Consider the following 24,581-nt stretch of genomic DNA (forward strand, 5'->3'; position numbering starts at 1 on the left):
GAAGGTCCACTGCTTTTTTCAATTTTCTTCTCTCTCCCCTGGCCCAAAATACTCAACCAATATAATTTTTTTTAGCATTTCACCTTCTATTAACCATCATTTTCTTAAATTAACGTGAGATTAATATGAATTTGTTTGACCAAAAAAAAAAAAAAAAAAAAAACAGTAAAAAGTAGTAAAGCTTTGAACCTATATTATAATATGCAGGGGTTCCAAGGAAAAAATGCATGCATCTGTTTCTCTATGGTCCACTGTGTGACTAAATTATTTGTAATATTTGAATGCTTTCATACTCGGCGACATGCTACACCGCAGTCATTTAACTGTAGTCTAAACATTCTACAAACCGAATACTTATTAGGGGAATTTTATTATTATTATTATGATAATTTTTTAGAGTGTTTATTCACACAAACATTAAGCTTTTATGTTATGTGTCATTCCATCTTTTTTCCACAAGAGGGAGCCAAAGTCTATGCTACATGAGTACAGGATCCAACCTGTCATATAGAACACCTGATCACTTTGACTCTTTGTGGCCATTGTTACCTATTGAAAGCTGATCCTGGTCACCCTGTGGTTCGTATAGAGCAGTCATTTTTGTGAGGCCATGTCAGAAACTAGTTGTTTGTTCTAAAATCCATGGCCTCCTTAGCATCATTCTATTATTGCTGAAAGACAAAGCACAATGCACACAGCAGTATTGACAACATGCAGGTTGTGCAGGCACGAACATCAGTGTTTGGCAACAAACACTGAGCCTGTGACTGTCAACCTGTGTGAATGATTTTGTAAAGCTTGAGATTCACGGAAAGAACAAGGAGCAAGAAAATACATGCACGTGTTCATTTACACTCCATAATTCATCCCAGTGGATAAACACATGCTTGAGTCTTCCTGTGTGACTCAAGTGATGTAACCCGCGGCATCTTATTTTAAACCCAGCAGGTTTGTAAAATCCTTTGAAAAAATAATGCAAGTTGAAGTTCATTCGTGATGATGACTAACCGCAACTGTGTGTTAAGTGAGAAATTATGTTTTCAGGTGCCAGAAGAGGATTACGATGCCAGAATGAGTACACACGGTTTTGGTGTGGAGTTGATAAACCAGTCAGCTCCAGGGCACAATGTAGATCAGCCACCTGCGGCTTTGAAACACAACAAAGCCTGTCTATCAAACGGGGAAGTTGCTGTCATCTAGTAATAAAAGGCACTCCTCAGAAGTTGATGGGTGGATCAAATGCGGGAGGAAACTCGACTTCAGATGCGCACTGAATCTGAAGGCAAATCATCCCAAACATCTTAAACGCACATTCCACAGACACTCACAAAGTTTTATCACCTCCTTCTTCTGTCTTGCCTGTAATCAGTACAGCCTCTGTCCGCAATGAGTGACTTCAATGTTTTAAATGTTCACTTCTCTTCGACAGGCTCGTGTTGTTATTAAAGTATTAAGCTCATACATGTATCATCCAGGAAGATATTTTAGAAATGTTGTACTTGATAAAATCACAATGCACGGTTTGTAGCACGCTTACAGACCTGTGGTACACTGTTGCGTGTTCACAATTAAACAGGTTGATTTTATTGGATCGGGCACTTTTATATGCGAATATAAATCACACGGGCACGTGTGGGGGTGCCTGCATGCGAAGTGCTTTCAAAATAAAAGCTTGAACACGATTCTGCTTACAGCTATTTGCCAAAGTCTCAGTATATAAAGTATATTTCAGAATGTTACAAAGATGGTTACAGAAATGTTACGACAAATTTTAAAGATGAAGAAAATTGGAGATTTGTGACCATGCGAAGCAACGTTTGAAAGACCTTAGACAGTACATAATGACGCACATATTCAAACTTACAACGTGCAGTTTTTTTTTTCTTTTTTCCTTTTCATTCCATCCCATGTGATACTTATTTGGGAGTGCATATCATGACGAAGTAGCACATTTATTTTCTTTTCGCTGCAGCGCTAAAAAATAGGCTGCTGTGTCTCAATGCCAGCCACGGACACCGGGAGCTTTATTTTGAACCGTACAACCGGAAATCATGTCGCTTCATCTGCCGAGCTTTTGTGCTTGATCCCTCCTCCACGCCCAGCGTGACCGACTCCTCTGTAGCAGTCACAGGAGGGTGGGCTGTGAACTGGTTAAGAGCCTGTGGAGTAACAGCTCAACTGACAGTACGGGACATCTTGGACACCGCTTTTCTGTTTTTTGGGGTGGTGTTGTCTGTCAGGTCTTCAGCAATGAAGTCATCAAACAGTCGTCCCTCCAGAGTGGCTAGAAACCCGTTTGTCCACGAGCTGAAATTCACCGTGACAGAGAAAATAAAGGTAAGAGTTTATATAATGAATGAGAAATGATTTTTGTTCCCGTCAAACAGCACCTTTCGTCGTGTTAAGCTACTGCCAGGTGCGTAGTGTGTGTTGGCCGTGTGGTTTTTCTAGCTAAACTTTCTCCTCCTCGTTCGGGCTGACGGGACGCAGGATGTCCAGTTTTATGAAGCAGTTTACTCTCTGGTGATAAAATGTGTAAACTCAGTATTATAAAAAATCCTGGAAAATACCCTTCAAACTTAGGAAAAGTGACGCAAGCTTCTTTCTGGGTAATGTTGTTCCCTCACTGGTTTTCTGGTTGTAGCCGGTGACAAGGAGCACAAGGTACGCGTTTAACTGGTCCTTAAAGGATGGCAAACAGTTTAGACAAACAAGTCAAAGAAAAACCAGAAACTGTGTCTCCTTCTTGTGCATGCAGTAAGTGTACTTCACTAGGGTTTACCCCCGTCTTTTTAGCTAAGCAAGGGATTTCTCTTTATTCCTGAGTGTCCTATAGACCCATACTAAATCTTAGGCTCACTTCAGATTTTATTGTCAGACCTTCTACTGGACAATAAACATTTTATTTTGTGACTGCTAACTGCTTAGCCCTCAGTAGAGTCCGTGCTGTCTACAGAGATAAGAGCAACACCTGTGCACTCTCACATTAAACTCAGATTTGGGAAGGAAACAAAGACCAAGCAGTTTTCAGTTTCACGTATATTCTTTTTTTTTGGTCTTCAGTTACATGTAACTGCCATGTGGCCCAATATGCTCTATTGTAAGTTATCTGAGACTTGTGGTGTCAGTATCAGACACTACCCCACGTTTTCCTGGATGGATCCAAGAGAGTTGAATCTTCACTGAACAAACTGCTAATTAAGTCTAGTTCATGGGAAGCACAAAATGCATGACATAACTCTATTGTTCACCTGTCATACTGGTATGAACAGGGTAACTGGAGTCCTAACATGGAAGTGGTAGGTTATATATTCTGCTACAGCTGTGGTGACATCCTAATTCACCCATGGAAATTGATGATTTCTTAACGCTGGAAGACGTTACTCTGCCTCCTCATCAATCAGCCAATGGATCAATAGCTTCTCATGCTTAGTGATTGGTGCAGTCTGCTGACTGAATGACTGCCCTGGATACACACCACTAAGGTGGTCCAACTCAACTAACCTGACTAAAACTTGCTCAGTGAGTGATTTTATCTATTTCATGCAAATGTAAAACAAATTTTTGAAGTGGAGTGAAGGTTAGATGAACTTGTCTGAAACAAACTGCATTGAAAGAAAGTCACACAATCAGACAAGAGGAGGAAGTACACTTACACTTCCTCTGCTGCGCTCCATCGGGTTTATCTGTTTCTCCATAGCTCCAGAGCCCGGAGGTACCTGCTTTCATTCAGAACAAAACATACAGAGCACAGGGCTCAGAAAAGGGGCCTTTATATCAGCACTGTCTTACCCCAGCAAATGCATTCCACTGAGAAAAGTGGTAAACCCGGCCTGTTGCCTTATTGGTTCTGCATGCTTTCACTGCAGTGAACCATGCTTTTTAACTTGGTTTCTGATCACTTCAGTTTGGCTTGCAAAATACCTTAACTAGATTTTTCCTCAGTCTTGTTCAGGCTGGAAGAATATCTTTATTACTGCATGTCTGAGTTTGCAGCAGATTGTAAACAGTCTGTGCCAGCAGTCCAGTGAATGTACGCTGGACCATGTGTGTCTCTGTGTCTCTGTGTCTGGTTCACACCTCCCACTGCTTGCTTGTAATGTGTCAGCGAGGTGTGTTTTTCCACTTCACAAACATGTGTGGACATAGCTCGTGTGCACGCACAAAGTCTCATGTAAACAAGCACGAGCTCTGTCTAAATGAAGACTTCGCTTTGTTCTGTTGCTCTGCTGATGTGTTCTGTTTTACAAACACAGTGAGGAAAAAAAACTTGTTATATGCTGTAGGCATTCTCATAGAGCCTGCATGGTGTGTGTTTTTCTAGTATACTTTTGGATTTGACTTTTTGAGATGACAAGTGCTGTTTGACGCACGTGCACATCCGCCGCCCCTTCATGTGGTCGTCGCCTGTTTTTTTTCATTTCCATTGAGCATTATCAGCAGGACTGTAGACCAGCAAGGTCAGCAACTGAAAGAGACAGACAGACAGCAGCACTCACCCCAGCTGAGTCACGCATTGTTGAACAGTGAACATCATGAGGATATGGTTGCCAACTTGCAGTCAAAGTACCGGTGACAGTTGATAGGGTTGCCATGAGACACAGGATCGGGAGTTTCCTTAAATCTCAGTGAATATCTCAAATAATCAGAGAGAAATGGTATGATATTTTTAACTATTTCAGTATTAAAGTCCAATCCACTGGTGCACTTATTCACTGGTGCAGTTTATTGTGGTTCAGGAATCCCTGGTGGCCCTGATCAAAATGCTTGTAGTGATTTAAATTCAGCTTCACATTAATTAATCATTTATTGTTTCTGTTTGTTGGCAACAACAGTGCTGACGCTGCACCCGTTCCTGCCATTGTGCCTAAAAGCGACTGTATCGGCCAGTTTTTATACGTCTACAGCTCATTTTATATGGCTTGCACGGTCTTAAATGCAAATAAACATAACATTATGTGTCCAGTTTATAGTATACTCAGAAGTGACATTTACATCATTTAAGTTACAGGAAATATTGCTCAGTCCAGTCCTTTTTAGCAGTTTAAAAATCTTTAATGAAGTGAACTAAGTTTTTGGCATCACTTTTTCTGCAAAGCTCATCTCTGAAGAGCTATCTGGTATTACTGCTGGGTTTTGTGGTTTGCATGAGTTCAGTTTATATGGTATGTTGTCACTATATTCTCTTACCCATTGGGCATATTATTAGGAATATGAAAATGCTGGCTTCCTGAGTATGAACACGATCCTTGATATAAAAATACATAAACAGAATCTAAGTGGGAAAGGACACACATTTTTCTTCCTTTTATAAAAACTAATTTTTAATAGTTTGCTTGTGTGTGTAACAGGTTGTACTACCTCGGTCTGCACCACCAACATGACAAACATAAGGACAGGTAGAGTGCCTTCTTCTCCCATGGGGAAATCAGGGCACACTTCCCTTTGCTCATCGAAAACAACTAACTCTGGGCAATTAGCCGTCACTTCAGGGCGTATTGAGCAGTTAGACGTGCACTGGTTCACATTGCACGGGGGAGTTGGGTGTTATGTGGCACGATATGGAAAAGTATGTAATAGTGTCCCACTGCATGGCTAAAAACAATTTTTCAAATTTGCTGATTTCAATAAATATATTCATTATATTTATAACACAATATATATGGTATACATTACAACCTATAAGAAGATACACATGGTTTTCTGTGTCATTTTTTCCGCCTGGAAAAGGAGAGCGTAGCTCTACTTCCAAGGTTCACATCAGCCTCTCAGCAGTAGTGTGGTCGTTCCTGCTTTCTTTAGAGCCATGCTAGCAGTGTGGCTGCAGGTGCCAGTCTGTAGGTCACTCCACTGCTGAAATACTGTATCACAACAGTATTCATAGACCCCAGAGGATCAAACCTACTGATTTTGGTGTTACTTTGACTTTCCCACCTGCACCACCTAAAGGTCTACCTGATGATGTGCCACCAAATTTTGTACAGATGTTCATGTTTCTGAGATGATGCATAGAGATCTCCTGACTTTGTCTCTAATGTCATCGTGAGCATGACATTTTTTGTCCGAAAATATCAGTTGGATTCCATTGATATTCTTTGGAGATATCATTGATCTGCAAAGGATGAAATGTAAAAACTTCAATCCCCTGACTTTTCATCTAGTGCCATCTTTAAGTCGAGGTTTTTAATGTGTCCAGTTCTTTGCCTGTCGTGTTAAGACATTATTACTGTTGTGTTTTCTTGTCACTTGTCTTTCGGTGTGTTCTTTATTTTGTTGAGCTTTTGTTGGTGATGTGTTTTGTCTGATCAGTATCTGAACCTTTTGCTGCTCACACAAAACTATGAGGTTTATCTTTTCTTGATAGGAAAAATGATTTTAGATAGAACAATGAAAAGTGAAAGCTTAAATGAATTTAATGATTTTTTTTAAATATCTGCGATGTAGCTGTTATTGAGTCGGCACTTGCTTAATTCCAGATAAAAATACTTCAGATTCAGTCAAGTATTTCAAATAATTTGATTTAAATCATTTAAATGAAGTTGACATACATACGTACATATGTGTGTGTGTGACAGTGGAAGTGACCAGCTGTAGGATGACCTTAGTTACTCCATTACTCCAGAAGGTGTATGTGTGTGAGACCAATGAGACCATTGGGCCCTCCCAGAGTCGTTAAACAGAATGGCTTACAAATCATTGGATGTTACCCTCAGGTCGAAAGACATTTACTGCCTTTTAGTCTACGTAATAATTCAGGCAGACAACAGGACTTCTTTGTGCCTTTTTACCTTTACTGATTTCACTTACATATAATGTCAGGCTTACACTTCCTATTAAATATTAAATAAATATATGATAGATACAATAATAGATAATGAGACAAATGAATTATTGTCATTATTGTGACATTTGTTTTGGTTTGGATGTTTCAGCAGCTAATCGTGTCACTATCTCTGCCTTGTCTGTTTGATGGACAAATAAAGTCTTATGAAAAGATCTTTTATGCTTTAGTTTAGTGCTTTGTTATTGTGATAAACTCACATTTCACATCATAATACTGAGCTTAATATTGTATTTTTATAGTGAACACTCCATAAAGAAATGTGCAGACAGATTCATTGACTCTGGGTAGAAGTGAAGTAGAAGCGTTCTTGCTTGTTTTAGATATTTTGCCACACTATTTTGTGAGTGTTTCATTAGGAAACCCATAAAGGGGAACACATGAGAGTGTGTTCACAGGTCTTGCATAGTGTGGCTGCATAGATGAAAAAAGTTGTAGAATACTTTTTGTGACTTCAGAGGAAGCTGTGTGTAATCTCATAAATGTCCTCAAGTAATGTCGCCATGAGCTTAACACACCTCAATGTTCGACTCAACTGTCAGCAGTCATGTTGCATTGTGGGTAATTTGGGCAGGTCTGGACAATGAAGATGATTGAATGGAATAAAAAAAATTCTCCATGTGCAACAGCGCACATAAGAGAAGGCTTTTGAGGCCTCATTGCTACATTTGGATAAGTTACTCTGCTTTTTTATATCTCTGAGGGAATACGTTTGGTAAAAGTAAGCCCAGCACTGCAGAAGCGTATCTTAGTAGCACATTTCAAGTCACCAGGAGTGGATGGGCCAGTACTCTCATGAAACACTAGAAATTGCTCCTCTCCGACCCGCCCAGCTCATTCTCATGCCACCTCCTGAGAAAATGTCAGCAGATCCTCCCAGATGGATTCGTTAAGCTCTGATGATGAGCACGCTGTGCGTCAGCCATGGGGGTGGTGAGGCATGGAGAGGCGTTAGAGCATCACAAATCACCCACATTACTGTTTATTTATTAATACAGCCCTGCAGTGTGCACCTGGGCTCCTCCGTGGAGAGAAATACACAGCAAAGGAAAGAAAGGCGGGACAGGAAGGGGGGGGGGGGGGGGCGTCACATATGATTCCCCAGAGTGGCCACAAAAAGCATATCAATGCAAAGTAGGAGGAAATCAGTTGAAGGGAAAGCAGCATGATGAATGAAGGTGCAGCTGAGCAAATAGACATGGGCAGTGAGAGACTGATGGATGGATGATAGCTGAGGAGAGGAATTCCTCCGGGATTGAAGATTACTGTACAGGCAGGCTGGGAGGTTGATGAGAGGGAGGGGGGGGGGGGAACGAGGGAGCGTGATGAAGAGATCGACCCGAGGTCGAACGGGGAGGGGGGCTTAAAATGTCACACAGTCTGAATTTACACTGGGGGCCGTGACTTTGTGACCCTGTTACTACACTAACACACACACCACATCTCTCTCATTACAGCAAGAGAAAAGACATGACACATCAGTCAGCTGACATCTCATCTCTGTACTCTGACTTACACTGAACTCACACACTATTTGCAGACTTCCCTTATCTCATTTCCTACTTTAGTATTTATACAGTAAAACCTCACAGGTGTCATGCAAAAGCGAAAGGTCTCTTCTGATGATACCGAACAGTCAGCCAACCTCTACCTTTCTGAACACATGTGTTGTTCACACACATCCGAGATGCATCTCCATCAAGAGGCTGCTGACAGGTCATTTCATTTTAAAGACTATTTGGTGGTACGCTCAGTAAACATGCACAGTAAAAACATGACAAAGGTGGCAAATGTTAGAAGCAAGATTTCAGCTAAGCCAAATAAATAAAAAAAAATAAATAAATCATCTTCTGTTGTTTCGAGACAGCGAGTGAAAGAACTTGTACATTTAACAATGATGACTATGAAATAGGCAAAATAAATCTACACAAGCTGTTTTCAGACTGGCACAGTTATTCACATGTTTTGCGACTGCCTGGAGGTTAAACATTCCTGAGAAAGTATTTTTCTCTCCACCCTGTTGAGGAGGCTGATCCCAGTATCACAAGCAGTGCTTCTTCTCAATGCTAGCTCAGCAGTGGAGTTGAACGCAGACTACAGACATCACTGCCACTCTCTGCTGCTATGAACCACCACACTGTCAGTAAATAAGAGATTGGCTCCTGTGTTACAGTCATATTGCCCAACTAGATCATCCCTGTGCAAGGTTAAAAGCAACAAAACTGCAGAACATTATTAGTTGGGACGAGTTACTAGAAAAAAACAAATATGTCCTTGAATCCATATGAATTCTTTTTGCTTTGAAATCAGTTGTATATTAGATGTATCTATGAATAAATGTAAATACAAAAAAATGCTCCTTAATCTCGAAATAAGAGATAAATACTTATACTTACTTCACATGGCGTTTCCTTGGGTGACATATTGCAAATAATGCAACATGAGTTATAACCAGTGGAAACTAACTTTAATACAATGATAAAATGTTAATGTTGAAATATAATCCACAGATGACTTCAAAATTGAGAGGACATTGGAAAGAATTTAGATTGTAGATTGTGACTGATTAAATGGATGATGATGATTTTTTTGGCCCCGTTGCCCACCCCCTATGCTGAAGGTCCCAAACGGGTGTTTTCTGAGCAGTGCACAACTTTCCCAGTCTTGTGTTTCCCCGTTCCAAACTGTTTTGAAACGTGTTGCTGCTATCAAATTCAAAATAAGTTCATTGTTGTGCAAAAGAATATGTGTCAAAAACGAGATGCAGATCTGTTTTACATGGAGTCCCAACTTATTATGATAAACCTCAACGTAATCCAAGATTTTTTTCTAAAATTAAAATTAAAACGTATTTAAAATATCTAAATAGTATCTAAAAGTATTTAGACTTCTAATGAATGCAGGGATCTTGTTTATCTTGTTTTAAAGGTGCTTGAACGTAACTGTTAGTGTGGTTGATAGATTGTTATTTTTTCCTTTCTGAAGTCACAGATGGAATGTCTACTGTATTAGTCTACTGTATAGGAATGTACAGTATGTACAGAACCTGGAGTAATGATTGCTTTACAGTTGGCTAAAAGGCCATAGGAATGTAAAGTGATAGTACAGTGAATAAGGGTTTGTGGGAGTGCAGAGGAATGTTCACAATGTGACTGTTCATACTCGTGTCTCTGTTCTGTGTCTCTGCAGATTGGACTGATGTCTGTCACCGTGTTTCCGGTGCGGCTGCTCCTGGTGTCCTTCCTCATGCTGCTGGCGTGGCCCTTCGCCTTCGCAGCCTCCCTGGGTCGCTCCGAGTTTGTCATTGAGCCGCAGTCGTGGTGGAGGAGGTGTGTGTGATGGATATTTATGTGTGTGTGAGCAAACAAAGAGCTAAACATACAAGCCTTTTGTCTACCACAGTCTTCTATTTAGCTCCCGATGGCTTTTAATGATGTCTGCTGAAAATGAGAAATGAATATCTACTGGTTTCATCCATCCATCCATCCATTTTCTATGCCGCTTATCCGTCAGGGTTGCGGGGGAGCTGGAGCCTATTCCAGCTGACTACAGGCGAGAGGCAGGGTACACCCTGGACTGATCGCCAGTCAATAGCAGGGCCAACACACAAAGACAGACAACCACACACTCTCACACTCACACCTAGGGGCAATTTAGAGTTAGCAATTAACCTAATGTGCATGTTTTTGGTATTGTGGGAGGAAGCCGGAGTACCCGGAGAAAACCCACGCAGGCACAGGGAGAACATGCAAACTCCACATAGAAGGGCCGAGACCAGGATTCAAACCTGGAACCCTCTTGCTATGAGGCGACAGTGCTAACCACTGCACCACCGTGCCACCCCTACTGGTTTCATTTCATTGATATTCAGTGTCCATTGATGGTATGTGAATAGATTTGACGCATGATCAGATTAAAGCCATGTCATTTTTGTATATAAAACTGATATAGATGTTTTAGAAGTGACAAGCCCGAAACATTTCATGTGTAAAGGGGATTTCTATATTGACTTTCATCACAGTACATATAGTACAGACATAGAGGGAGAGAAAGAAGAGGGGCAAGTTGAAGGTGACAGACTCAGTCAGTCACATCCCTGGACCTTTGGGATACCTACCCTGGACATTTAAAAAACATGTTTTTGGTTAAGTGGTGTGTGCGTGTCCTTCATCAGGTTTATAGACGTGTGTCTACGAGTGATCATGCGAGCCATGTGGTTTTGCGGAGGTTTCCACTGGATCAAGGTGAAAGGGGAGCGGGCGGCATCCTCTGAAGTTCCCATTCTCACCGTGGCACCGCACTCCTCCTACTTCGATGCCATCCCGGTCACCATGACCATGTGCTCCATTGTCACCAAACTGGAGAGCAGGAGTATTCCCGTGTGGGGCAGTGAGTAATGCACATTTTCATCTCCTGTATGGCTCACAGATTTACATAAAGAATTAAAATTACAATGCAGTTTCAGTATGATCCATAATAACACAACATATTTCCATTTAATGCAAATCGCTGGGACACAATGCAAAATGCTGTGTGGAAAGTCCCAGACTGTATTTTGAAAAGAAGTTAACGGCAGATAACATTTGAGCAATATGAATTTTATATTGTTATGCTGATTTTGATATATTTCATAAATAAATGCAAACAGTGAATTTGCTTCAGAAGTTAGATGGTCTGACTACAAATATTTTTGAATTAAATACTGAATAACCACAGTTTCAAAGCAGTTTTCTCTTAATTTAGACTCAGCTTTTTGAGACATCCAGGTATTCTGTCCTTCACAAAACTAGAATGTGTCTGTGACTATTAATTCCACATGCAGACAGTCAGTAGTCTCTTCCTGTAGCTGGAAGCAGCAATTTGTAGAAGCACTGGGACCCAACATTTGTGTAAACCATCAAAAAACAAATGGGTTTATTTTGGTGAAAATGAGTGGGGAAAAAAAACTATTGTTGGAAAGAGTGATGCTTAACTGTACATACATTAATGGATCACTTCCTGTCAAACTTCTCAACATGGATCTTTATGGCTCACTGTCTTCTGATGTAGTTCTGATTTGACAAATAGTTGTATCTCTATCTTTTGCATGGCACCAGTGAGGTATCTTTGTAACTTATCTATTTTTTTTAGGTCTGACAGCTTATTCAAATGTCTAAATGTACTTACAAACTACTAAAATATTCCAACATGATTTTTAAATTAACCATATTTACATTAAGGGAACTCTTCACTAATGCTTGCAATTAATTCACTTTTCTTCTGGTTTAAATGAATGTTCTGAAGATGAATTTACTGAAACATTGTTGTTTTCTCTCTCTTGCTCTTGCATAATTCCAAAATGTTTCATTGTCCTCGAAGCTCTGATCAGCTACATCAGACCGGTGTTTGTGTTTCGGTCGGATCAGGGGTCCAGAAGAAAAACTGTGGAGGAGATCAAGCGGAGAGCCCGGTCTGGAGGAGAGTGGCCTCAGGTAACATACATGAGAATGCACATAAATCCATACTGTACATACATGCTGAGAAACGGCGCTCTAACCTCTGCTCTCACCACGTGGGAACTGAAAGGTGTTAGCATAAATATAGGGAGTCACCCACAGTTCACACACCTCAAGGCCGATTTAAAACAATGAGTAAAAGCCAGATGCATCTGGTAGTGTGTGGTTGTGTACTTTAATGTGTGTATGTTTGTTCCAGATCATGATATTCCCAGAGGGCACATGCACCAACAGGTCGGGTCTCATCTTATTCAAGCCTGGTATGTGTTCAATCCCCTTCCTGTTTTAGGCGTCATGAAACCAGGGGTATGGAGAGTGTGTGTGCGTGTGTGTGTCCGTGTATGTCTGTCCTTACCAACATGAATGACCTTATTGTGGTGAATTGTATTCAGATAATGCATGTGTTTATTCCTTCTTGTAAAGCCCTGAGAGGTGTCTCACCAAGCTATCTAGCAAAATTTTTATTACATGTTATGGCCTTTGCCTGCACGTTTATTGTGTTGTGTTCCTTCCCCCTTGTCTCTGTCATTTCTGGTAATTCCAAGGTCTAGGTTAGTTTAAAAAGCTGATAGGTCTTTTGCAGTCAGGGCTCCTAGACTTTGGAATGACCTGCCTGAAGAAATCAGTAAGCTAAACATTTTCTCGTGTTTTACATCACCTTGTTAAAATTTCTTTTCTGTGATTATTATGTAATTTTAGTTTGTTTTAATTTTTTGAAAGGTGCTATATAAATAATGTTTATTAATATGAATAGGTTTAAACATTTTAATTCTTCTTAACTAACATCATTTCCATCACTCTCAGCTGTACTTTATTGTACTATTTTGTGCTAATTAGCAAATGTTAACATGCTAAACTAAAATGGTAAGTGGAGTAAACAGACACTATATGTACACTATATAGTGCTATAGTACTAGGACACCTGACCATTACACCACATTCTAAATATATAGACATTAATATGGAGTTGGTCACGCCTTTTTACTATAACAGCTTCCACTCTTCTGGGAGGGCTTTCCTCAAGATTTTGGAGTGTTTCTGTGGGATTTTTAGAGCAATGGTGAGCTCAGGCATTGATGTTGGACAAAAAGGCCTGGCTCACTGTCTCCATTCCAGTTCATCCCAAAGGTGCTGGATGGGGTTTTGGTCAGGGCTCTGTGTGGGCCAGTCAAGTTCTTCCACACCAACTCATCCAACCATGTCTTTATGGACTTTGCTTTGTGCACTTGGACACAGTCATGCTGGAATAGAAAAGGACCTTCACCAAACTGTTGCAACAAAGTAGGAAACATAGCATTGTCCAAAATGTCTTGGTATGCTGAAGCATTAAGATTTTCCTTCACTGGAGGTAAGGCTCTGAGCCCAACACCTGAAAAACCCCCCTGTCAGAATACTTTTATCTGTATAATGCACCTGCTAAACATCAGCATACTATCATAGTGAATAGCAACAGTTATTACTTACAGAATGTCATATGACTGTAACTCTATACTGTAGGCCTGATCTTCACTTATTTGTCCCAACCAAACATTGATCTCAACTGAGCCATGTACAGTATTTGTCTTGGCATGCAAAATGGGTTCTTATTAACCAAGCGTGTCCTGGTGAACTCTCATAGACTTCCACATACTTGACATTTTCACTGGCACTAGCGCTCTGTGACAGTTTCTGGTAAAACCTCTCACGACATATCTAATACTGGAAGTGTGGGTATTGGTATGGACTCGTAGTCCTAACCCACCTAAACATAACTCCTGTGGTTAAAGTTATTAGTGTAGAAGAAACATTGTGAGTCCAAATGAGGGTTGGTATTCCCTGGAGAAGCTGATCATTGTCGAGCTCAGAACAGTGAGTGGCTGTTGTTCTTGGTAATTTCCAGCCAGTGGTGTGTCTGTGTATTAATAAAGTGACTGCTTGTGATCACTTTGTTCAGTATTCATTTCATTTAGTGTGCCTGGACTCGTAAATGATTATTTATGCATGGAGTTGACTGCATGGCTGCCAAATCCAGGTGTAGATGTCTTGGCAAATTAATTTCATGTTGGACCAGCGGTGTTGGGATGCCTCAACAGGACACATGAGTGTTGCACCTGATCTTTTTTGGTCTTGTTTTTCTGCTCACATCCCTTGTGTGGGATGTGTGTGTATGTGTGTTATACTGTCAGCATTGTTCCCTGCCTGCTCTGTCTAATCCCCTTTCTTCCACTCTGTAATTCTGTCATTCCCAGTAAGCCTTGTTGGTCACACTCTGTCCTGCATTGCGTGTGTGTGTGTGTCCGTGTGTTTGTCCAGCTTGATCTGTCTGTTGTGTGGTACCAGTGCTCACTGGATGTGTCTCCTCTAGTTATATCTCTTTGCTCGCTCCCAGCACAGCAGAGCAGCGGTGTGAGTGTGTGTGTATGCGTGTGTGTTTTTAATGTGCATTGTGCTGCCCATGCATGCCGTGCTTTGCAGATACTTCCAGTCTTCTAAAGGCCTCTTAATAGAGCCGTCACTTTCATGCCCCCCCCCGGTAATAAATACTGTATGTAGTTTCTATTAGCTTGTCTGTCAGCAGCAGGACATTATAGAGTCTCCACAGAGAGCTCATCTGCCAGGGCTGGAGGTTATGCTGAGGTTGTTGGCTGATTCAAACCAATACTCTACTGTGTTCAAGTCACTTGAAATGTGTAGAAAAACCCTGTTACCAGAACAACGTAATATAGTACATCATAACTTTTGCTGATTATATGTACCTGTAGTAATTGAATTAAAATGAAAGTAGTGGTAAATCCAGTTTCACCTCACCATCTCCCTCATGTCTTGTGTTTCTCAGGTGCTTTTATACCAGGACTCCCAGTGCAGCCTGTGGTGCTACGCTACCCAAACACACTGGTAAACACACATTTCTTTTAATCCTCTCCATACCTGCAACCTTGGACACTCCACCTCTAAATACAACATGTACACAAACCCACACATACTGTCACACACCTGTGATGTAATGGTTTCTTTTCCTTGTGTTGAATGACGGCAGTAGTAGGGTGATATTTCATCCCCCTCTTTCTCTCTCAATCTATATCTCTCTCTCACACTCATTCACACACACACACACACACACACACACACACATACAAACGCACACAGGTTTCATGTCTCTCTCTCAGCACCTTTCCTCACTCTCTCATGAATTATGCACTTCTTATTACCGACTTTTTCTTGTCTGTTTCCCTAGAAAGCTTTTGTCACTGTTTCCCTTTGGGCTGGTTTTAGTCACTGTGCTGACTTAACAACGTGGCAGCACACGGCAGTTAAGTGAGGCAAAGAAAACCTTAAAAAAAAACCACACACTAACAGAGTGACTTGACTTCTACCAGAAGTGTTTCCATTCCAACTGTTTCCATCTCATCATTTAGCCAGAGTGAAACTTTGCAACTGAAAATGGAAACAACAAGAAACACTTTACACTGAGCCACAAGTTTTGGAAACGAATCGCACAAAATGCTAATTGTTAAAGAGCCACATGAATGCAGATTCAGCTTTCTGAATCCACATTACAAATGTTCAACACCACACGCATGAATAGAAGCCGACAGCATCTGTTGAAAATGATGTTATCAGTATGCTGTTTAATCAGTCTTGAGATGTGCTCACACAACAGAATTGTTTACTTAGTCCAGATGACCGCATAAAGTGATAAATCTGTGCATATTAAACTTTAGGAAGTTTAGTCTCTCAGGCAAGGTTTAGTTACACTGAAATCATCCCTGGAGGATACAGCTGTCATGAAACACGCCAGGCACTAAACAGGCTGAAGAGCAGCATTCTGTTAAGAACGGCCGCACCATTGCGTTATCAGTTCATGATTTTGTGCGTGTGCGTGCACTATGAGAGAGACAGAGAATGTCAGTATTTTCCTTAAGAGTTTAAATATTTACCTTCTTTTGCCCTTTTCTTTTTCACATGCAGTTAGACAATGTCACAGCCACAGTGGCAGGTGGAAAGAATATTTCCTGCCCTGCTATTAACCATAGTGGATTCGTAAATGACCATATTTTCTCACGGATTATTGAAAAAAGTGGATCTACAAAAGCATGAATTTTTATGCTCTACTTTCAGTTCCCCTTGACCTTACTTACACTTTGAAAAAGTACTCATTGCATTGCTTTCCTATAACGCTTTTGTAACTTCTGGAGATGTTCATACTTCTTCACTTTTCAGACCCAACCAACGTAGCCAGTTAATCTGTCACACTTCACGCAGCTTTATAGGCCTGCAGTGGTACGTCGTAAGACCTGTACCCAGACTTCAGTGTGTAAAACTCATGGAGTTTCCCTTTTAAATGAAAGTTACATTATCATGTCACAGGACTGCAGTATTAACAATGAAGTGTAATTTGAGATGTTGGCTGAGAAATATTGCGTCTCGGTATCAGTGTGGCTTGTTTGTTGTTTGTAATGAGTAATACAAATAAAGGAAATGGGTTTTCAGTTGTCCTCAGCACCCACAAACGTACACACACTTGCAGACAACAGAGAAGAATAACAGACATCACTTCTGTTAGTTATGGGAAATTGACTTCATGACATGTTTGTGCATTTGTCCTGAGCCATTTCCTCTTTCTCCTTCCTCTCCACAGGATACTGTTACATGGACGTGGCGAGGCCCTGGAGCGTGAGTGTTTCTCTCTTTCTTTCATTCACCTGCACTTTTTCACACACACACACACACACACACACACACACATAGAACTTCTACTGCCCTCTACTTAGTATGTAGTAAAAGCACCAGTGACCTGACCTATTTTCCTTCAAGACAAAACACAGTAAGATGGTAAAGGGAGCTATCCATTGTCTCCAGTCCTGTCTCTTCAGTCTTGTCCATTCATCCATCATATTATTTTTGTTTCTCTTCCTCATACAGTCTGGTCATGTATAGACAAAGACAACCTTTCTATCTTCCAGGTTCAAGATCCTGTGGCTCACTCTGTGCCAACCTCATAATCCCATGGAGATAGAGGTGAGTGGTTTAGTTAGTTAGAAGTCAGCACAACTTAGTATACTGTCCATCTAATGTATTGAGTGTAATGAATATGAATAGCGTGTCACTGCAGTTTCATAATAGGATTATGTCAACAATCTCTGTCTTTCCTTAGTATCTGCCTATTTACACTCCATCAAGCGAAGAGAAGGAAAACCCTGCCCTGTTTGCCAACAATGTCAGAAAGCTCATGGCCAAGTAAGTGCGTGTTAGTGTGCTTGCATGAGTGTCTTTTATAAGAGCTGGATTGTCTGCACATGTTTGTTTTGGGTGTCAATAACACAGAGACATGGTGAAGGTCCTCATAAACCTTTCCCTTCATCCTGATAGGGCGCTGGAGCTTCCACTCACAGACCTGTCCTTTGAAGACCGTGAGATCTGCCTATCACAGGGCCCACTGCACATACACGACTACAGCAGCCTGCTCGAATTCAACCTGCTGGTGTGTCGCCTGGGGTGAGTTGAGAGTGACTGGTCAGACTGGTCAGACTGTGGATGTGACATTTTGGGGCACTAGAGATGAAAGAACACTGACACCTATTGGTGACAGTGTAGAAACACACGTAGGAAGATACACTATATTGCCAAAAGTATTCGCTCAGCTGCCTTTACGCGCATATGAACTTAAGTGACATCCCATTCTTAATCCATAGGGTTTAATATGACGTCGGCGCACCCTTTGCAACTACAAGAGCTTCAACTCTTCTGGGAAGACTTTCCACAAGGTTTAGGAGTGTGTTTATGGGAATTTTTGACCATCCTTCCAGAAACACATTTCTGAGGTCAGACACTGATGTTGGACGAGAAGGCCTGGCTCGCAGTCTTCACTCTAATTCATCCCAAAGGTTTTCTGTCGGGTTGAGGTCAGGACAGGCCAATCAAGTTGTTCCACACCAAACTCACTCATTCATGTCTTTATGGACCTTGTTTTGTGCACTGGTGCAGAGTCATGTTGGAACAGGAAGGGGTCATCCATAACTGTTCCCACAGAGTTGGGAGGATGGAATTGTCCAAAATCTCATGGTATGCTGAAGCATTCAGAGTTCCTTTCACTGGAACTAAGGGGTCCAAACCCTGAAAAACAGCCCCACACCATAATCCCCCCTCCACCAAACTTCACACTTGGCACAATGCAGTCAGACAAGTACTGTTCTCCTGGCACCTGCCAAACCCAGACTCGTCCATCAGATTGCCAGATGGAGAAGCGTAATTCGTCACTCCAGAGAACACGTTTCCACTGCTCTAGAGTCCAATAGTGGCGTGCTTTACACCACTGCATCCAACGCTTTGCATTGCACTTGATGATGTATGGCTTGGATGCAGCTGCTGGGCCTTGACAACCCATTCCATGAAGCTCCCTGCGCACTTTTCTTGAGCTAATCTGAAGGCCACATGAAGTTTGGAGGTCTGTAGCGACTGACTCTGCAGAAAGTTGGCGACCTCTGCGCCCTATGCGCCTCTGCATCCGCTGTCATTTTATGTGACCTACCACTTCGTGGCTGAGTTGCTTTCGTTCCCAATCACTTCCCCGTTGTTATACTGCCAGTTGACTGTGGAATATTTAGTAGCGAGGAAATTTCACGACTGGACTTGTTGCACAGGTGGCATCCTATGGTAGCACGCTGGAATTCACTGAGAGCTGCCCAATATTTCACACGTTTGTAGAAGCAGTCTGCATGCCTAGGTGCTTGATTTTATACACCTGTGGCCATGGAAGTGATTGGAACACCCAAATTCAGTTATTTGAATGGGTGAGTGAATACTTTTGGCAATATAGTGTATGTCTTTGAGAATAACAAGATCCAGTTAATTAAAATCATATGGGGAAATATTTGATGTTATATAGTGCAGATTTTCTGACAAGACAGTCTTCTGCAATCTTCTTCTGGTTATATATGCAGGTGATCTAATACCTCTAAGCATATAATGTGATTATTTGATTAATTAGACCAGATACGGCTGATATGAAAGGCAATCGTACAGTTTTTAAGATTAATAAGAATGTTTATAAAATCATCTGTCATCAGCGTATGTTTTTATCATTTGAGCACATAAATGTTACAGATACCCTAAAGGAATCCATTTTTTCTTGTTCTTTGCTAATTAGCTCCATTTTTGGAGCAGTCCTCCCACTGAAATAATGTGTGTTAGTACTAGGTGGTTAGTATGCACAACTAATAATAACATTCTTTTGATCATACGGAGTAGGAGGGAATGTTTACAGAGAGTCAAGTGATTCTGTCTGAATCATATGACTCTCATCGTGTTTATGAATAGACACAGCTCTCGCTTCTCCACGTTTATGGGTTGCTTTTTAATTGTAACATTTTATTCAGAAAGGTTGAATTTTATTTGGCTATGTACCTAAAATTAAACTACGTAGTCCTAAAAAGCTTAAATCAAAATCTTAAAAAATGTGAATTTTTTTATACTGTGTGCCATTTTAATGATGTCAAAGTAAACTTAGAACTTTGCTCAGGGTTTGGTTTCTCATCATTTTGTATAATTATAAGCAAGGTGTAAAATGACATTCCTACAAAAACCAGTTGTCCTTCCATTAGTTTCTTATAATAAAGGTATCTGTCAGTATGTTATGAAGGCAGCATCTTGATGGGAGAAAACACCCAACTCTTTGATAGTTTGGACATTTTTCTGAATACTATATATAACAAAAGTTGCAATAGAAGGCCTAAATTTCAAGCCAAAATACTATAGGTGTCAACAGTAGAATATTCACATGTTAGTTTTTCTTTCAGACATTTGCTCTTAAAGATGTTCTGAATATGTGTGAAGTGAAGGCATGAAACAATGTTTCGATATATGTCATATGTGTTTACAGTATGACTAATACATTATTGCATGATGTGATCTCTTTGTATTTCCTCTGGTGCACCGTGTATTGACAGGCTGAGAGCAGAAACTACTGAGAAAGTGCTGGAGGAGCAGGCCAGAAGAGCCAGAAAGCTGCAGGGAGACCGACTTGGACTGGAGGACTTTGCACAGTTCCTCAGCCTGCCAGTCACAGACACACTCAGACAAGTCCACACTCTCTTTGACCAGGTAAACGCAGACACATCCAAGGTACAGTAGTCCTTTTTCTTACAGGCTTGTACCTACAACAGACCATTACGATACCAACTGGTAAAATAGAATGTATATCAAATGTATATCAAGATGTTACAAAAGCTCTAATAGAAAAGACTTGGTTGTGAGTCACAAGAGCTGTGTTTTCATGGGTTTAAAGACCTTTACCTGAGACCTTTGGGTCAAAAAGGAACATCAGCTGGCAAAATGGATCATACAGAAAAGGAGTAACATTTTAAACTACCTTTAAACCTTTGAATTTAATTAATGTAAGTGTAATTTATATATAATGTAATTAATATATTAAACACCTCAAAGGTACCAGCAGCTGTGATGCTGTGATACCAGATACCATGTTTGGTTTGATGGTATTAATCACCTTTCTGTTTTTAGAAATCCTGGTTAGATTGACAAGTTTTTTACTCCTACATCCATGACAGATTCTTTATGCCTTAGCAGTCATCGTTATCATTCAAAGGAGGTGAATTACAAATGTGGTGACAAAGCCTTGGTGTGATAATGTTTTATACTTATTTGTTCATTTATTTTTTGTTCCCAGCACGAAGACGGACAGATAGACATCAGACACTTTGTTATTGCTCTGTCTACTGTTCATCGACCATCCAAGCCAATGAAGACCCTCAAACTGGCCTTCAAGGTGTGCACATTTACCACTGAATCTGGTGCGATACGGGTTTGAAGTCACTGCGCTAAGAATTAAGTTTTGTTGCGCAGATGTATGAAAGCGAGGAGGGCGGGGAAGTCCAAGAGGAGGAGCTCGCCGCCATCTTGGAAGTAATGTTGGGAGTGAAAGAGGTGGAACTATCAGGCTTGTTTTTATCGCTTGACAGACCTGACACAGAAAAGATCACATATGGTAAGAGCCAGTGTTTGTTCGTCTGTAGGCATTTTTCAGCTTCAGTATAAAAAAAAAGACGTGATATCCTTGTACATATGAGCCCAGTGTAGAGATGACTGACAGCATCTATCATCGCTTCCTCCGTGCTGTCACCATCACATTTGATTTGTTCTTGGCTTCACTGAAAAGGATAAGCACCGTCTGTCGTTGATGTTCCAGAGTCCTTTGCGGACATCCACCATCTGCCTTTGCTAGAAACTTTCAAAGCTTTCCGTACACTCTGTATTTCTCTTGTCCTATAAAAGCAATTACTCCTTTTAACATGAAAGAATACAGCAGATTTGCCATCTGCACACGATGTAAAACTGAAGTATACAGATCAATGGAAGCTGTTAATCTTCTTTGTAACAGTGTGAAATCATCATTGTAATTCTGCTGATGCCTCTAAATGATAAACTGAATAACATGTGCTTCACATATCACCTTAAATATAAAATATCTGAAAAAATAATATAATGTAATAAAATGTTAGCCTTGTTCTGGTCCTTTTTTACCAAAAATGAAAAGGGTATCAGACATGTTAATTTACTATTTTAAATTAATAACATTTAATTCAGTTTCCTATATTTTGCCCTCTTTCCCAGATAAACTTCATCACATCATAGAGCAGCACCCATACTTCATCCAGGATTACCTTGATTTTAAAAACCATCCGCGCAAATTCTGCGTGGGACGACCCAAGAGCTGCCACGTCCAGAACAACAAAGATGACTGAAGATCGGACTTAAAGCCAAAGGCTCGATTTACCTTCTCTGTCTGATGTAACAGTATCTTCACATGCTGCAACTTGCCCACCACCTCTGTGCCTTTAATTGCAGGTAGGGAAAGTGGAACAGAGTTCGGTAGTTCGATATGGATTGATCAGTGTGGCACAGTGGAGTCAGAATCTCTGCTCCTTCACTTATCTCAGCTCTCTACTGATCTTATTTTGCTGTCCCCATTATATTAAGAAACATGTTTTTTTTCTGCTCTGCAAATGAATTATTTATTTTAAATTTATTGTCCTATGTATAAAGTACAGATATTAAAGAAATTAGTTGATGAAGTTTAGTTTTTAGCCCCTTTTTGACTTTTTTTGTTGTGGTGAGCATTGTTGTTAGTCTCAGGCAAAGGGACATTACCACACTGCCCGGTCATGCAAAGAAACTTCATATCATGTGAAAAGGTTCAGCATACACACAATGCTGTAACAAGCTGAGTAAAAGCACCAAAAAAAGATCTGCCATGTAAATCACAGAAATCATTCCTTTACTTCAGGGAGCTGTGTCACTGCCACAGAGATACAAACCAAAAACATTTTGGATAATTTATCTATTCGGATTATTGTCTAAATACCAATCAAGCCATCCAACTTTTTTTTATTATTTTATTTATATAATTTATTTGGTAATATGAGAACTTGTTTTGGCAATTTTGCTAAAATATAATGGCCACATTGTTACCCAAAAATAGTTTTTCTGCCCCTTCAATAATAATAACAATTTTAAAACTGTATAGTTTTTCTAAGAAAAATATTTATGGAATGGGAGGAGGATCGTTAAACATTGTTATAGCAACAAATCCATCCTTCAAACCTCTGACAGAAAGATATTACACATTTCCTAAGCCTGCACATTTCTCTTGTTCTAAATGTTGATTTCAGATGGTTTAAGCTGGACTGATACATTTTGTATCTTTGTGACTGCATGTTCTTGTAATGTTTCATTTCTCAGTTAAATGCAGAAACCAATAAGCTTCTTTTTCACAAATAAAAATGCTATCAGTTTTATGTTGTTGTCCCTTGCTGTCTTTTACCACTAGGTGGAGCTCTGCTTTCACATTCACCTCAAGGCTTTCAGGCTTTTTGACTCCCTCAAATGGACTTGCAGCGCTTCTGTGAGGACACACAATGGTTCTGAAGTTTCGTGAGCTTGTCATTGTTATAATGTTAGTTTTATTCACTCACTCACAGCTGTAGATTCTGCTCATACTATTGTCAGGTTTTTAGTGTTTCCCTTTGATCACTTGGCAATCATCCAGTAAAGTTAATTAAGTTGCGCCTCCCTGCTTTTGCATTCATAACGGTTCATCTTCTCTGAGTCCACATGGTGGTGCTAGCTCCCTAAGCTATACACACCAGAGAACCCATGCACCAGTGCCCACCTGATGGACAGGAAAAGCATTACCTCATCCCTTCCTTTCATTCCTTCAGGTAAAAATAGACAGATTAAGCCTGGGCTTTGATGAGAGAAACCTACAGAGGAGGTGTGGAAGCAGGGAGAGAGGGATAGGGATGGAGGAGAGAGACTAAATGGATCGTTCTGCTCCAAATCCAATTCCTAATAGCTGGAGGGAGGGTGGGTAGGAGGAGGGAGAAGAAAACAGTCAAAGAAAGAGGAGAGGGAGAGGGGGAGTGGAGATATCACGTCTAACAATTAAGACCTGCCTTCGGGGTCTAAAGAAGAAGCTTTGTTGAGAACATATAAATTGCTCATTGAGCAGTGCCTCTCTGCAGTCTCTCTCAGATACTCCTGCCTCAAAGGAATCTGCCATAAAAGACAGCAGCTGCAGCTCGCAGCCCACCACATAGGAGGACTGGAATCTGTTCACAGTATTTGGGGATCCATCTCCAGCAGTCATTCTGGCCAGCAAAATCCCCCCCTACAGTAAACACAAACCTGGATCTAATCCCAGTGACTGTGGTGGACTGAGGAAACATCACAGTACATCCACTGGAGATCCATCGTGGTTACTGTACTTTGCTGTGTCAAAGATCCAGCTTGGTTGACAGTTTACTGTTGTTGTACGGGCTGAGGTGCTTGACACCCTATGCCTGGAAATTAGCTGTTTGCTTTTCTCAGCAAATAAGCTGTGTGTGTAACACAGGTTAATGTGATATGACTGGAAAGGTTTGTATAAATAGTTGAAATAGATCTATAGCCAAATAGATGGAAATGAATAAATGATCGAAGTAGCTAGAAGAAACATAAATGTTTGAAATTAATAACTAAAGCTAATGAATAAGTGGTTTGAATAAAAAATACTGTTCAATAGCAAATAAAGACTCATGGATGGACAGCTGGGATAGCACAATAAACGCAGTTGATCAATGTTCCAAATACCAGTAGTTGCCTGAAAGTGATGGATAATGGATTTGGTCAAATAAATCGATAAATGAATTGATGTTTCACTGTTTAGTTCCAATTCAGCTGGATTTACTCAGTGAAACTGCGTTTCAGTGGGT

General features: G+C 40.6%; 1 protein-coding gene across 2 annotated transcripts; it reads left to right on the plus strand.

Annotated features, from left to right (window-relative positions):
- Nucleotides 1-2,086: 2,086 nt before the first annotated feature.
- Nucleotides 2,087-23,671, plus strand: lpcat1 (lysophosphatidylcholine acyltransferase 1). Of its 2 annotated transcripts, XR_006845880.1 has the most exons (15): nt 2,087-2,337; nt 10,031-10,170; nt 11,016-11,230; nt 12,200-12,312; nt 12,536-12,596; nt 15,152-15,210; nt 16,955-16,989; nt 17,280-17,334; nt 17,471-17,553; nt 17,686-17,811; nt 20,262-20,415; nt 20,999-21,097; nt 21,175-21,316; nt 21,943-22,176; nt 23,159-23,671. XR_006845880.1 is itself a non-coding variant. In XM_046417711.1 (14 exons), exons 1-14 carry the CDS (start codon nt 2,251-2,253, stop codon nt 22,071-22,073), a joined length of 1,500 nt encoding a protein of 499 aa, XP_046273667.1. In that variant the 5' UTR covers nt 2,087-2,250; the 3' UTR covers nt 22,074-23,123. The 2 variants fall into 2 exon arrangements, 1 of the variants encoding a protein (XP_046273667.1); XM_046417711.1 differs by lacking the exon at nt 23,159-23,671 and having other exon boundaries at nt 21,943-23,123.
- The last annotated feature ends 910 nt before the right edge of the window (nt 23,672-24,581 follow it).

This window comes from Scatophagus argus, chromosome 17 (genome assembly GCF_020382885.2).
Source record: "Scatophagus argus isolate fScaArg1 chromosome 17, fScaArg1.pri, whole genome shotgun sequence".
Taxonomy (NCBI): Eukaryota; Metazoa; Chordata; class Actinopteri; family Scatophagidae; genus Scatophagus; species Scatophagus argus.

Excerpts from the sequence above, each read along its gene's own strand:
- lpcat1 (XM_046417711.1), top strand. The coding sequence starts at position 2,251 with ATGAAGTCATCAAACAGTCGTCCCTCCAGAGTGGCTAGAAACCCGTTT. Across the intron at positions 12,313-12,535 it reads CTGGAGGAGAGTGGCCTCAG|ATCATGATATTCCCAGAGGG; the intron begins GTAACATACATG and ends TGTTTGTTCCAG. Across the intron at positions 21,317-21,942 it reads CACAGAAAAGATCACATATG|ATAAACTTCATCACATCATA; the intron begins GTAAGAGCCAGT and ends CCTCTTTCCCAG.